We start from the raw sequence: 16,108 nt of genomic DNA, 5'->3' as shown, positions 1-16,108 counted from the left end.
AAAACAAGATTATTTTGCTTACCCTACCCCATTAACAGATTATTTTCCTCATTTTAAGGAAAAACTCACTTCATTTTGGCATATTATTTCTTTAGTTGTATTTTTTCTCGTCTATAAAATGCTTCTTGATTTAAAAAATTCTAAATATTTGGACTAGAAACAAAATAAAAAGCATTTTATACAGTCAATCCCTCGTTTATAGAGTGCAAACTGAGCCGTATTTTTAATTTCTCTTCCTATCCGCCTGTAGTTTGGAGTGACGTGCTCTGCAGTCTTCAGCGTCATCATTTACCGAATCACCATCTCCGCCCTTATGGCGATGAGCCCAGACCCTGATGTTAAATCCAACGTGAGGGTGACCGTCACAGCCACCGCCGTCATCATCAACCTGGTGGTCATCCTCATTTTAGATGAAATCTACGGCATGGTGGCTGCCTGGCTAACAGAACTAGGTGAGTTGCACCACCCATATCACACAGCCTCAATATTACTCACTTTTGGTCAACTTTCTTCTTCAGATGCCCCTTCTTCACCCCATCAACACTGCATGAATCTTTGATCGAGCCAGAAAGCTGGGCTCGCCAGTTAGTCATCATCGAGATTTCCTTAAGAGACGTTTTAATAAATGAGAGCCTCTGTGGAGAAGTAGAAAGCGTGGGTTATCGTCTCGTGAATAAGACATGGGTTTTCCTGTACTTCGTTGATTTTCACTCTTAAAGTCTGACCACATACACTCGAATGCTTTAACCTACTTCTGAACTCATTAATTCATGCCTGTTTAAATTTGACCATGACTTGCTGGAATTTGTTGTTTTTTTCCGCCCTCAAACTTATGGTGAAGTTATTGGCACCATCACTTTTAATACTAAGAGAACGTTCTGGCAATGCTCTCTTGAAAGTGAATGATAAAACATTATTCTAGGGATGATGCCAGAATGTTTAATCTTGTCTCTAAACATCATTCATTCATTCATTTTCTTTTCGGCTTAATCCTTTTATTAATCTGGGGTCGCCACAGTGGAATGAACCTCCAACTTATCCATATGTTTTTATGCAGTGAATGCCCTTCCAGCTGCAACCCATCACTGGGAAACATCGATACGCACTCATTTGCACTCATACACTATGGACAATTTAGCTCACCAGTTCACCTATACCACATGTCTTTGGACTGTGGGGGAAACCTAAGCACCCGGAGGAAACCCATGCCAACACGGAGAGAACATGCAAACTCCACACAGAAAGTGCCAACTAACCCAGTCGAGGTTCAAACCAGTGACTTCATCTTAACTTAGAGCTTTGTATGTTAAGAGGAGGATTTTGTATGGTATACCAGTGTTTCCCAACCCTGTACCTGAAGGCACACCAACAGTCCACATTTTCAACCTCTTCCTAATCAAACACACCTGAATCAACTCATCAGAACATTAGAAGAGACTCCAAAACCTGAAATGAATGGGTCAGATAATGGAGACATCCAAAATATGTACTGTTGGTGTGCCTCCAGGAACAGGGTTGGGAAACACTGTGGTATACGATAGTGAACAGGGAGCTATCGAAGGTGAAAGAGAATTGGAGTTATGTGATCAGAAGTACGCGAGCAGGTACTAATTCTGAAGTAACTGTAGTGTCTGAAGTAATATGTCAGGAATGCCAGATAGGAGACAATTGCAGTAAGCAATCCGTGATGTAACCAAAGCATGAGCAAGCACTTCAGTAATTTGTTAAGATGAAGCGTGAAGTCTTGCAATGTTATGTAAATGAAAAAGGCAGAACGTGAGATATTACTAATATGAAAGCATGCCATCCAGTATAACCCCAAGACTTTTCATGCGGGTTGAGAAATTGAGTGGGGAGTTATCAACAAACAGGGTAAAAGGTTGAGCCAACCAGAAGGGCTTCCGTTTTACTGGCATTTAACTTAAAGAAATTATTAGTCATCCGTATATTAATCTCATGTAAACATTTAGCAAGGTCAGAAGGGGGTGAGATGTTGTAGGTTTTGTGGAGATATAACCTTGGGGACTCGAGGAAAATGTATGCCAAATGAACGAAATATGTGACCTAGAGGTAAGATATAAATAATAAACAAAAGTGACCCCAAATGTTGTTACGGCTTGCTAAGGTTTGTGCATGTAAAAATAAACCCCTCAAAAGATGAGCTTGTTTAATGAGGAGTAAACAAGCATTCTGAAACTATCTTTGAGCTATTTTGTTCATACAGTATTTTAGCCTAACTTGCCATATTATTCACAGCAATATTTAGTTTTAATCTATATAAATATTACTGTACTTTAAATAAATAAAATTATCTGCTTTAGGACAGACGTCCTATAAGTGTTATGTATCTATCTCTGTAGTAATTTAATTAGTAATATGCAATACAAAGCACTTAGACAACTTTAAAGATGATTTTCTCAGTATTTAGATTTTAACCTAGGCTCAATGTTAATATGTACCCCCGTATACAATTGTGGAGAGTGCAAATTATGTAGCCAGAGGTACTTCTGGCTGCAATTAGTCTTTAAAATCAATGCTACTGGGTGGGGTGACGCTCCCGAAGGCTTCTGTTATATTTTGCGCTACCAGCTGACCGCTTACCTCCATGTGAACGGCTTTTCCACTGCAAGTTTGTTCATACAGTATTTTAGCCTAACTTGCTATATTATTCACAGTAATATTTAGTTTTAATCTATATAAATATTACTGTATTTTAAATAAATAAAATTATCTGCTTAAGGACAGACGTCCTATAAGTGTTATGTATCTATCTCTGTAGTAATTTAATTAGTAATATGCAATACAAAGCACTTAGACAACTTTAAAGATGATTTTCTCAGTATTTAGATTTTAACCTAGGCTCAATGTTAATATGTACCCCCGTATACAATTGTGGAGAGTGCAAATTATGTAGCCAGAGGTACTTCTGGCTGCAATTAGTCTTTAAAATCAATGCTACTGGGTGGGGTGACGCTCCCGAAGGCTTCTGTTATATTTTGCGCTACCAGCTGACCGCTGACCTCCATGTGAACGGCTTTTCCACTGTTACAAGTTTGTTCATACAGTATTTTAGCCTAACTTGCCATATTATTCACAGTAATATTTAGTTTTAATCTATATAAATATTACTGTACTTTAAATAAATAAAATTATCTGCTTAAGGACAGACGTCCTATAAGTGTAATGTATCTATATGTCATTATAAGGCACACTCAGTCATACAAACTACCCACCACCCCTTGTTTATAAAAAATGTGGGCTCTCCCAAAGTTTATGGTACAGTTCAAACGCTGGTTAGATCCATATCCTGTTCATTCTCTAGCTTTCCCATTCACACGAACGCTGCACAACATGAGTCCGTTCATTGAATAATACTCATGCGTCACATTTAACGCTCCTCTGGAAGTGATATAGAGTGTGACCAATAAAACGGAGAAGTCCAAACACAAGTATTCACAAGACACAACTTAGTTCATGTCAATATACCAGGTGGAAATGCTCTCATCTGACTACTTGTGAATGGATCACTGCGAATGCATGTTAATTCCAGGAAGCAGGACTTTTAACCTTACGACCAGCTGAACAGAAGTTGCTAAAGAGAAACATGCCGGGACACATTTCTAGCCACCCATGTTAATTATACTTGTCAGATTTTTCAAACTGCGTGCGGTCTATGCAGAACTCATCTCTAGAAATCCAAAATAATATCACTTCATGTGTCTGCAGAGATCCCGAAAACTGAGACCAACTTTGAAGAGCGTCTGATTCTGAAGGCGTTCGTCCTGAAGTTCATGAATGCCTACGCACCGATCTTTTACGTGGCCTTCTTCAAGGGGAGGTAGGTGGACTTTTGCCAAAGTTCAGTCCCGAAACATTACAAAAGCATAATAATTAATTGTAGGAGATAATGAAAAGCACACAAACATGCACATATTCAGCCTCTGGCGTAAAGTCTGACTGCAGCTCAAACATCTGGCTTCAAATAAGACAGGCATGTGACCCTTGGCACTGACTGTCTTGGGGCAAGACATATCCCATAACTGGGAATTGTGTATGTGTGTGGGGTTTTTTACAGGTTTGCGGGCCGCCCTGGTGACTATGTATATGTCTTCCATGACTACCGAATGGAAGAAGTGAGTATGATTTTTTGAAATTATTATTTAACACTAAAACGTCATGTTCAGCATGAGATTTATCAAAATGAACTGGATATTGTGACATGACTGGAGTGATTAGGAAAATGCATGTTTGTTTCAGAGTAAAGTGCAGCACTGTGTGGTTTTACACTCAAGCAGCTCATGATCCAGAGTTTTCAGTCTTTCACAGTGGCTCAATTCATATTAATGTGTTTGGGTTTGAAATTCAAACATTGAATAGATTATAACTTGCATTTAGAAATGCAAAATTCCCAAATCTGTAATAAGAAGCTCTTATAAACTAACAGTTGTCAACAAACCAGTTCACCAAATGTGACCCTGGAGCATAAAACTAATCTTACTGTATATTGCACATGTATACTCTTATATTAGCCATAGCCAAAATAACACTGCATGGGTCAAAATGAATGATTTTACTTGTCAAAATCATTAGAATATTAAGTATTAAGATCATCGCCCCTTATTTTTTGCATATATTTTATTGTAAATATATAGAAACTAAGTTTTTGATTAGTAATTTGATTAGTAATATGCAATACAAAGCACTTAGACAACTTTAAAGATGATTTTCTCAGTATTTATTTTTTAATCTAGGCTCAATGTCAATACGTACCCCCGTATACATTTGTGGAGAGTGCAAATTATGTAGCTTGAGGTACTTATGGCTGCATTTAGTCTTTAAATTGAATGCTACTGGGTGGGGTGACGCTCCCGAAGGCTTCTGTTATATTTTGTGCTACCAGCTGACCGCTTACTTCCATGTGGACAGCTTTTCCACTGTTACAAGTTTGCCCAGTGGCTCACCGCGCATGTTAGCGGACTTGTACATCAGAGGAGTTGACTGCGATGACGGGGTTTGAGTTCGGTGAAGAATGATTCCAGAAAGCAGCTAAAACAAAAACCAAAGGTAAAAACAAGTAAATAACCGGGTTAAAAACGTGGTAAGACCTGAAGACGTGGTAAAAATCAGGCAGCCGCGAGGGATTTTCTTTTTCTGGATTGCTTTTGAAACATTATCGGTTGGGTTTTGGAAAAGCGATAGGTGGGTCAATCGGTGCTTTTGAAACACTATCGGTTGGGTTTAGGGAAGGTGATGGGTGGGTCAATCGGTGCTTTTGAAAACACTATCGGTTGGGTTTATGGAAGGCGATCGTTGGGTTAATTGGTGCTTTTGAAAACACTATCAGTTGGATTTAGGGAAGGTGGTGGGTGGGTCAATCGGTGCTTTTGAAAACACTATTGGTTGGGTTTGTGGAAGTGGATGGGTGGGTCAATCAGTGCTTTTGAAACACTATTGGTTGGGTTTAGGGAAGTGTGTGGGTGGGTCAATCTGTGCTTTTGAAAACACTATCGGTTGGGTTTTTGGGAAGGGGGTGGGTGGGGTGATCATTCGGTCGGTCAGTCAGTCAGTCGACAGTGACCTCTGGTTGATTTATGTGAGGAGAGCAGGTGCGAATGGCAATCGCGAGAGCAATTTGAGATCTGAAAAAGCATACATGGCAGCCTCTGGTTGATTTGTGAAAACAAAAACAGCAAAATGACGTACCTCCTGGGACATATTTCGCGCTCTCCAGAAATGTATACATGGGTACGTATGCATGAGTTGTTAGATTAGTATTAAACCCTCAGAGTCCAGTTTTCAAATAATTGTATCTCTGCCAAATATTGTCCCATCCTAACAAACCATTCATCAATGCAAGCTTATTTATGCACTTTTCAGATGAGGTAAACATCTCTGATTTGATTTCAAAAAAGCAAAGGTCACAAATCATCAAACATTTACATCACAGTTAGTTTGTTGCACATTTTGCAAGCCTATTAAATACCCTAAAAACGTGTAACTCTTTCTTCCCAGTGTGCTCCTGGTGGCTGTCTAATTGAACTCTGCATCCAGCTCAGCATCATCATGTTGGGGAAGCAGCTTATTCAGAATAACGTCTTTGAGATCGGCATTCCGTAAGTTCCCGCTTGTCTCCGTGGATCTCATAAAACACGCTCTACCTCTGAACACAATAGCTTTTTTTATCTAAAGACCTTAGAAAGATCGTAGCTTCAGATAAACAGTAAACGCTGCTGCCCGAAGTTGCTTTATAACTACAGGAAATCCTGAGAGGGTGATGTGGCTTTGCTCCCACTGTCTGCTCCAATGCCTAGTTTTTTCCTTTCATCGATTCCTTTTACTCTCCCTTTGCACGCAGACAAACTTTCTTCTGTTTTTAAATAGGCCGGATTCCTGTCTTGGTTTACATGTTTGCACAAGCCGTGCATCACGCCACTAATAAACAAGATAATATGCAAATCAGTGTGACTAATGGTTGTGGAATTAAATGGAGTAACGTTTGTACTTGTAAACAAAGACAAATCATCTGAGGTGTCATATGTGCTGCATTGTGTCTAATGCGATTGGCATGCATGCATTAATTCTCATGCATACCAAAGATTGCAGGAATCTGGGACATGACTTCCCATGGGTGACTCAATGGACATTTAACTCGTGGTCATTCAGAATCCCTTTTTAAATCTATTTCTCCTTGCAAGAACAACCTTTTCTCAGTGTTATTTTTTTGCATCCATTTCATATCCGCGTGGATCTCTTTGATGTGTGCACTACAGGATGACACATCCTGTTGAACGTGACCTATCTGATAAGCAGGAACACTATCATTTATAATTCATCGTGTGACTCAGAGTCATGGATTTCGGTCAATTTAAAAGTGACTCATAAAACACACTTTCCAAGCCAAGGTGGCACTCAAAGCACTTGCTGCCTGCGGCTCAACTTATATCTCTCATTTGTACACAACCCAAAAAAATGTCCTTATAAGAGCTACAGCAGCAACTCCAGTCAGATGATTGACAGCTATTCTAAATGTTCCTCTTTTCCTCTCTTGTCTTGTTTGGCCGTACTCTAGTTGTAAACCATGTGTGAGCTTGTATAAAGCCGGTGTAGTGCGCCAACAAATCTTTGGCATGCTCCAGAAACTTGTCATTGCAGCTGACCTTTCTATAGCACAGCTTCTCTAGTGTATTTACAGTAAAATGCCCTTATTTTGCTATTTTGAAGGTTTCTAATTTAGTTTTATAAATCTCCTATGCTATGTTTACTATTTAGAATCATGTACATTTTCTTTTTAGATACACTACAAGATCACCTTTTTCCTTACACTAGTGGAGATTATTGGTTGAAGTGTCCAGACTCTCTAAACCTCCCTAAAATTGGCTAATCTGTTTTGATAGATCAGATGACCCTGCTCTGCTGTGATTGGTCAGATGGTGTGTTTTGATTTGTCAGATGGTCAATTGCAGCTCTGATTGGTCAGATTGACTGGTCTGTTGTTATTGGTCAGATTGACTGGTTCTTTGTTATTGGTCAGCTTGACCAGTCTGTTTGATTGCTCAGATGATTCTACTCTGCTGTGATTGGTCCGATGACTCATACTATTACAATTTGTCAAATGCCTCAGTCTTTGTGATTTGTCAGATGGACAATGTCAGCTCTGATTGGTCAGACTGAAGGATCTTTTGTGACACAGAGACTGGTCAGTCTACTGTGATTGTCAGATGGACTAGTCTGTTGTGATTGGTCAAATGTCCATTGTCTGGTCTGATGGGTCAGATTGACCAGTCTGTGGTGATTGCTCAGATGATCCTACTCTGCTGTGATTGGTCATATCATACCAATTTTTTTTTCAGATGACTATGCCTGTTGTGATTTGTCAGATGGTCATTGATAGCTCTGATTGGTCAGATTGACTGATCTTTTATGACTGGTCAGACCGGTCAGTCTGTTGTGATTGTCAGATGGGCCACTCTGTTGTGAATGGTCAAATGGCAATTGTCTGTTCTGATTATTCATATTGATCAGTCTGTGGTGATAACTTAGATAATGCTTCTCTGCTGTGATTGGTCATATCATCCCAATTATTACAATTTTTCAGATGACTATGTCTGTTGTGATTTGTTAGATGGCCAATGTCAACTCTAATTGGTCTGTTGTGTTTTTCAGATGACCCAGACCATTACAATTTGCCAGATGACCTTGTCTGTAGTGAATCAGATAACTTAGTCTGTTGAAATTGGTCAGATGCTCAATGTCTGCTCTGATTGGTCAGATTGAACAGTCTGTTGTAATTGGTCAGATGATCTGTACTATTATAATTTTTCAAATGACTCAGTCTTTGTGATTTGTCAGATGGACAATGTCAGCTCTGATTGGTCAGATTAATCAGTCTGTTGCGATTGCTCACATAACCCTGACTATTACAACAGGTGAGATGGCCCTGACTGTTGTTATTGGTCAGACGGCCAATGTTGGCTCTGAATGGTCAGATTAATCAGTCTGTTGCGATTGCTCAGATGACCTTAATTATTACAATTGTTCAGATGGCCCTGTCTGTTGCGATTGGTCAAATGACTCTACTCAACTGATTGGTCAGATTACTTAGTCATCATTTGTGATTGGTCATACTGGTCAGTGTGTTGTTATTGTCAGATGACCCTGTTTTTGTGATTGGTCGGATGACTCTACCCTGCTGATTTCTCAGATGGCCCAGTCTGTTGCAACTAGTAGCCTGGTCAGAAATCAAAAACCCATTACTATATATTAATTTCAGCTCATACAAGCAGTAACAATGGCATTATTCCATTATTATGTTGTTGTTACAATCCTGTGTGTTTGCACAGGAAGTAAGACTGGAGTTACCAATGACTCCTCTCTTTATGAGAAGCACAAACCCAAATTGGGGCACTTTAAGATGCAAAACTGAACTTTCTCCCTACTGTACCCTGATGGAGGACAACTCAATATCCCCTCTGACCTACTTAACCCATCTAATCTCCCCACGGACCAATGATAACGTTTAAAAAGCTGCATCTTTTTTTCAAATCTGTTTTAATTGTCATTGACCACAAGTAGAGGTTCGCGTGTGACTCGATGCGCATTGTCAAATGCAAATGCATGGCAACAGCTGGTAAACGAGGGCTTTATCACGGATGGAGGAAAGCACTTATGATACAAAGGCATGCATTAAAAAGTAATGTGCTGGGAAAGGCTGTAGTTTTGGAGACTAAATAATGCAGCAGATGCATTTGAAGGGGTTTTATTGAGAGCGTTAATAGGCTATAGACGGATGGACCACATGGACCATTTCGTCCACTATATTTGGCAGCTTTCAATGTGAGCTGTCATGCTCTCGTGCTTGCTCTCCTGATGAGGACTCTTTAAACACAAGTGATGCACGTGGAATGACTTAGAAAAAATCCCCAGGTTAAATTGGGTCAAGACATATCTTGTGGTTGTGATCGCATGGCAGCAATTAAAATGCTTTTATGGTGAAAACTATCCTGTTGAGCTTTTTATTTTACAACTTGGGCCATTATTTCTAGTTTTCTCATTTTCAGAGCCCACTCAAACAAGCAACCTTTTCTTCATGGCTTTGAAATCCCAGACGGTTTAATGAGGGGTTTAGGAGTGGTTTGTCTTATAGCTCTAAACACTTTTGGTAGTTATTTATGGTCTCCACTAACTGACGAAGGTCCTGTGATCTCCACTGGCTCTTTCAGGTACTGTCAGGTGTTTTTGAGTTATAACAGCAATATTGGGGACTGTTAATGCTCGGTGCATGGTTGGGTTTTAGCACTGAATTGAGAAATTTTGGGGCAATTTAAACACTGTTTTCAGCTGAAAGTGGAAAACCTGTAATGCGTTTTGATATTTTGGTGGCCTGAAAACACGAACATTTTGGAGTTATTTATGGTCTCCGCTAACTGACGAAGATCTTGTGATATCCACCGGCTCTTTAGGTATTGTCAGGTGTTTTTGAACTATTACAGCAACATTAGGGACTGCTATTAATTCTCGGTGCATTGTTGGGTTTTAGCATTGAATTGATAGATTTTGGGGCTGTTTTCAGCTGAAAGTGGAAAACCTGTAATATATTTTGATATTTTGGTGGTCTGAAAACACAAACTTTTGGTAGTTATCTATGGTCTCCACATACTGATGAAGGTTATGTGATCTCCACTGACTCTTTTAGATATTGTCAGGTGTTTTTGAGTTATAACAGCATTATTTTTGAGGACTGCTAGTAATTCTCGGTGCATAGTTGGGTTTTAGCATTGGATTGAGAGATTTGGGGGCAACTAAAACAGTGAAAAAAATATGCCTTTGTAACATTTAGGCGCCCTGAAAACACAAACTTTTAGGAGTTATTCATGGTTTCCACTAACTGACGAAGGTCCTGTGATCTCTTCCGGCTCTTTCAGGTATCGTCAGGTGTTTTTGAGTTATAACAGCAATGTTAGGCACTGCTAGTAATGCTTGGTGCATTGTTGGGTCGAATTGAGAGATTTGGGGGCAATTTACACAGTTTTCAGCTGAAAGTGGAAAACTTGTTATGCGTTTTGACATTTTGGTGGCCTGAAAACACAAACGTTCTCTATGTAAATTACATCCCTGTGCAAGTTTTTAAAAAAGGGATTTTGTGAAGTCATGTGCATGTATGTTCAGACTTCTTACAAAGTCACATCAGCACCTACTGGCCTGAGATGGCTCGCCGATGTCTTGTGCATTGTCCTCTATCTGTCAAGTAACAGTATTTTTAAAAATATTTTATAACAATTACTTAAAACATTCAATTTTAGTTGGCTTTTTTGTAGCTCCTCAATTTAACAAAGAACAAAAGGTCACATTAAATTCGAAAATACAAGCTCTGTCAAAGGCATTCGCCCCAACCAACTCCCCATCATTCTCCTTTTCTGTTTATATGGGATGGTGGGCCAAACCAAAGGTTACCATGGGTCAACTTTGGCCCATGGGCCCTACTTTGGGCGCCTCTGATCTAGACTTTTCCATGCAGTTTCCATGTTTTCTGCAGTTATGGTTTTAAAAATTAAACAGAATCAGTTGTCTATGGGTTTTTACAGCCATACTTTTACAGTTATCGACTTCCAATATTGGTATATCGGTATCAGCCAAAATGTCCATATTGGTGCAACCCTGGTTCTTGTGTAACTGTACACATAACACTAATAGGCTACACTTTTCAATTGATGGTTCCATAAAGAACTTTTAACGTACCTAGAACTTTTCTAGGTTCTTTATGGTCGAAAATAGTTCTTTAGATGACTTTTATTGACATTTTAGTAGACTGAAATAATGTATAAGAAATAATATATAGAGAAATAAGCTTGTAAAATAACAGAAAATGCACTGTCAGTTTATTACAAGGGTTTTTTTTATTATAATAAACAACAACCCAGACAATATATCACTTTAAACCTTAAAGAATGTCAATAAAAGTCACTTTTCAAGGTTAAAATGCTCCGGAAGAAAGATTAAGTCACATAATTCAATTCAAAAGCCTAAATAAACGGGGGTAAAATAAAAACATGAATCACAAAATATGGAAAACTGCTAAATTAAGGATATTTTTTACAATGTGTGGAAAAATAATTTTTTTAACCTTTATTTTTCAAAGTGGAGATGAAAAATGAAAGGCTTGAACTTTTGCATTTGTACTCTGTCTTGTGGAATCAGGCAGACAGGCTTATAAGTGTGGTTTGAAAGAGAATATGAAACAAGCATTTCTGTGTAATAATGAGGTTTCCAGAGAGTTCCTCTGTGTATCAAAAGTACCAGTCTGCCTCCTGTACTACTGTATAGTCTTGCGTGTGTTTTTAACCAGTAAATCTTCGAGACGTCTGGCCAAGATTCATGCCATTTCAAGTTCATTCTCATGCCAGATCACTGAACTGAATCACACACTGAGGAATTTAAATTAAGTTAAAGCTCAGATGCCACAAGCAATTTTGATATTACAAAAATGAGTGATGTTTTCCTGGCAATATTTATGATGTTAAATCAGGGGGTTTTCAGCCTTATAGATACCACAGTTGCACACATATGATCATCTTCAAGTACAGCACTCTCATAATAAAAAGTAAAACGCATCTAATATTGATTTCTTGTTCAAAGATCCAAACAATAATCATATTTCAATGTTTAACGACACGTTGTGAGTGGTTAATAAAAATAAAACACTAATTATTGTGTTGTATTATATTTTAAATGACATTTTATTAATTAAAGTGGTCTCAATTTGGTTAAGTGTGGTGTCAGTTAGCATTCTGACAAACTTCCAGCCATGTGTTCGCAATAGCAATAATTATAAACTATCTTTTTATACAGTAAACAAATCACATACATCATATCAAAAAGCCATGTGTTTGCCAAAAATCCTTATGCCTTTCTTTAGAAATAAAACCAACACTTTAAAAACCCACACTTACTATCAAATGTAGGTCATTTTTGGCTGCAAGGTTGAGTTTATAGCAGTGCTTTATGTGTTTACATTCTATCTCTCTCTCATTTAGAAAGCTGAAGAAGTTGTGCCGCACGCTAAAAGACAAAGATCGGGAGGCCAAGGAGATTGTGGAGCAGCCGGGCCGCCGGCAACAGTGGCACATGGACTACGACTTGGAGCCGTTTGAAGGGCTCACACCTGAATACATGGAGATGAGTGAGTACAATAAAAGCAAAAGTGTCTTTAAGGTCAAACGACGTGAGAAAACATGTGGTTAAGCAAGCTCATCCCCTTCGGCAGGATTTATTGCTGGAGGAATGCATAGGATTTTACAAAATATCACAAACATTTAGGTAGAAATTATGAATGAGGTTGAGAATTAGGCCAGCAGCTTGTGCGTTTGTTTTGCAGCTGTGTTTACAGTCGGGAAAAAGCAGCTCTATTTTTTTTGCTAGCAATGTGGCGTGCAGGGATACTCAAGTGACTGAGTGTTTATGTAAGTTGACGTGAAGGCGTCGTACAAAAGATCTGAAAGCCGAGGCGGTAAATAGCAAAAGCTAAACACCAATACAAACTTCAATTACTATTATTCATCCTGAATTTACACAAGCCTGTCTGAAAGCAGTCAATATTTTAGTTTTGTCCATTAGAGCAGTGTTTCCCAACCCTGTTCCTGGAGGCACACCAACAGTACATATTTTGGATGTCTCCCTTTTCTGACCCATTAACTTCAGGTTTTGGAGTCTCTTCTAATGTTCTGATGAGTTGATTCAGGTGTGTTTAATTAGGGAGAGGTTGAAAATTTGAACTGTTGGTGTGCCTTCAGGAACAGGGTTGGGAATTGTTCAGCAAAATTGAAGGATTTTTGGTAATTGGACATGAATTATCAATTATAGTCACATGTTTATTTTTGTTATTATTAATAAATAATATTGTGTAATGAAATACAGTATTTCAATGTATTGATTGCATGTTGTCAAGGACAGAGAGCAAGAATATGTCTAACTGGGCTTATTTTTAAAGGTTAACAAAAGAAAGTGAATATATTTCTGGTTTTATTCTGATCAATACTTTCTGTAAACTGTTTATAATATGATTTAAAACAATATCACGGTTTGAGTTATTATTTTGGCTTTATTTAATGTAAGACACATCTATGTAAAGGTTGAAAATAATTATATATTATTATTCTTTATATTTCTTTTTCGCTTTTCTATTGAATACAAAAGAAGATATTTTGAAGATTGTTTTTAAAACAAGAGACATAATCAGCCATTTTAGAAAAAAAATTCTAAGATAGTCAATGGCTACCGGTTTTCAACATATTCCAAGATATCTTCTTCTGTGTTTAACGAAAGAAACAAACTCAAACTAATATGGAACAAGTGAAGGGTTAATAAATAATGAAAGAAATGTCATTTTTGGGTGCACTGTCCCTTTAAAACGCATAATGGCTATAGCATGAAAAAGGCCAAGTTTAATAATGTCTGTTGCACAATTCAAGATATTCCATGATCGCCTGTTGAATTTAAACTGGATCCAGTCTTTGTGCAATGAAAATGATTTGATAATGCAGCAAAACACTAATCTGTTGCATGTATTTTTGCTTGGGTAAGCAACTTATTTACTTATTTAATGATCAAAACAGTGATCTGTTTTAAAGTTAAAATAAGTGAAGACAATTCAAATAGTTGTTTAATTAAAAAAAAAAAAAAGTATGTATCCCTAGTTTAACAATGGAACTACCAGTATCATGTCATATTTACATTAAAAGCTTCCATTAGGATATTAAAATTAAGCTTTGAATGCCTGTCGTCATGTTGTATAAAGTCTTTACCCTAAAAGTATGATATTTTGTTAATACAGCCTATAAATTTGTATGTGTTACTAGACCACCAACAAAGGTGCGCACCTCGTTTCACTTTTACTTACACAAAAAAAAAAATCCACTTAAAATGTTATTTCAAGAGTTCCCACTTAGATTTGCTTGGCGTTTAAAGCAGGTTTGGCATGCTGTCCCGGGAGAGAACCCTGAGCTCGGAGATATTTGAGCCCAGGGCTCCCGCCCGGTCAATAAGCATATCAGGAGATCCGAGATCAGGTAGGTCTCGAGAGCTCCCCCTTTAGAAAAGGGAGGAAAAGGAGGAGATGGGGTGGAAGGGGGGATTTTTCCAAACGAAGATAGAGCAGTAGAAAGAAAATGATCCATTTATATTAAACTAGAATCACTCTGATTGGATTATTACTGATTACAGATGAGCTGCCAATCATATCACGTGCTCCTCTCGAAATTAGTTTATAAAACTAAAGCTATGTTTTTAATTTCAGAAAGTTATGATTTTCCCAGTACTGGGTGGAAAGGCATCTGCTGTGTAAAACAAATGCTGGAATAGTTGGCGGTTCATTCCGCTGTGGTGACCCCTGATAAATAAGGGACTAAGCTGAAGGAAAATGAACGAATGACATTATGTTTTTTGTTAGCAGGAAGTTGCTAGTCAACAGAGGGTCGCATATTGCATCACATAGAAAAGCAAACGCTGAAATGTATGCATCATTTTGACCGCTGTGGTAATTACATGTAGAAATACTCATAGCTCTTTTGTGTTTTGTAATTTTAACAAAATAACATTGTATATACACATATTTTGGAAAAGTCAGGGTGTTATAGATATGTGAGTGTAAAGAGTGTGGTGGGCCGAGAGCCGTGAGGGCATGGAAGGCTGTTGGCGTGACTGCTAACGACTGTCAACTGTGCGCATCACCTGTCTCGAGTCTCACAGAGCTATGGATGATCTTAAAAGGAGGAGAAACAGCATTGGAAGACAAGAGAGGACTTGTGTTTTGTTTTACTTTACTTTCAGTTTGGCGGTAGTCTCAGTGAGGAGCTGTTTTTCAGATGCCATATCAAGTTGAGGCACTCATGTTGGTGTTTCAAAACATCAAATTTTTTACTAGGTGGGTCGTTAGCCCTACGCTCAATCCCCAAGCTGGAGGACTAAGACACACACTCATACACTACAGACAATTTAGCTCACCCAATTCACCTATAGCAAATGTCTAACGACTGTCAACTGTGCGCACCACCTGTCGAGTCTCACAAAGCTTTGGATGATCTTAAAAGAAGGGAAAACAGCAGTGGAAGATGAGAGAAGACCAGGCCTGGACACTTGTGTTTTGTTTTGCTTTGCTTTCAGTTTGACGGTAGTCTCCGTGAGGAGCTGCCGCCTGTTTTTTAGATCTTCAACTTTCATACACATTGCAGCTCATCACTCTCAGTTTCAAAAGCAGTGGACCAATCAGAAGAGTTCTGAGGCGGGGCAACTGTTGCAAGCTTCTGTTTCTAGTAGAAGGTTTATTTACCGTTAATCACGGCATGAGGAGGCACTCATGTTGGTGTTTCTAACATATAACTTTTTACGAGCTGGGTCGTTAGCTCAACGTTCAATCCCCAACCTGGAGAACCAGGACACACACACATACACTAGGGACACTTTAGCTTACCCAATTCACCTATAGCGCATGTCTTTGGACTTGTGGGGAAAACTGTTGAGCATGCAAGGCTGGTGGCGTGAGTGCTATCGACCGTCACCTGTGCCCACCACCTGTCTCGAGTCTCAGAGCCTTGGATGATCTTAAAAGGAGGAGAAA

The 16,108-nt window shown here is 38.6% G+C and overlaps 1 protein-coding gene across 1 annotated transcript in view; it reads left to right on the top strand.

Moving 5' to 3' along the window:
* The window catches only part of ano2b (anoctamin 2b), a 102,485-nt gene that overhangs the window by 65,071 nt on the left and 21,306 nt on the right, over nt 1–16,108 (top strand). The window contains exons 14-18 of the mRNA XM_056456156.1: nt 251–452; nt 3,727–3,838; nt 4,076–4,133; nt 6,013–6,113; nt 12,531–12,676. Of these exons, the coding sequence (XP_056312131.1) occupies nt 251–452; nt 3,727–3,838; nt 4,076–4,133; nt 6,013–6,113; nt 12,531–12,676 (619 nt within the window). The remainder of the gene's footprint in view (nt 1–250; nt 453–3,726; nt 3,839–4,075; nt 4,134–6,012; nt 6,114–12,530; nt 12,677–16,108) is intronic.

The sequence above is a fragment of the Danio aesculapii genome, chromosome 4 (genome assembly GCF_903798145.1).
Source record: "Danio aesculapii chromosome 4, fDanAes4.1, whole genome shotgun sequence".
NCBI lineage: Eukaryota > Metazoa > Chordata > Actinopteri > Cypriniformes > Danionidae > Danio > Danio aesculapii.
This window is presented reverse-complemented; position numbering and strand designations above follow the sequence as displayed.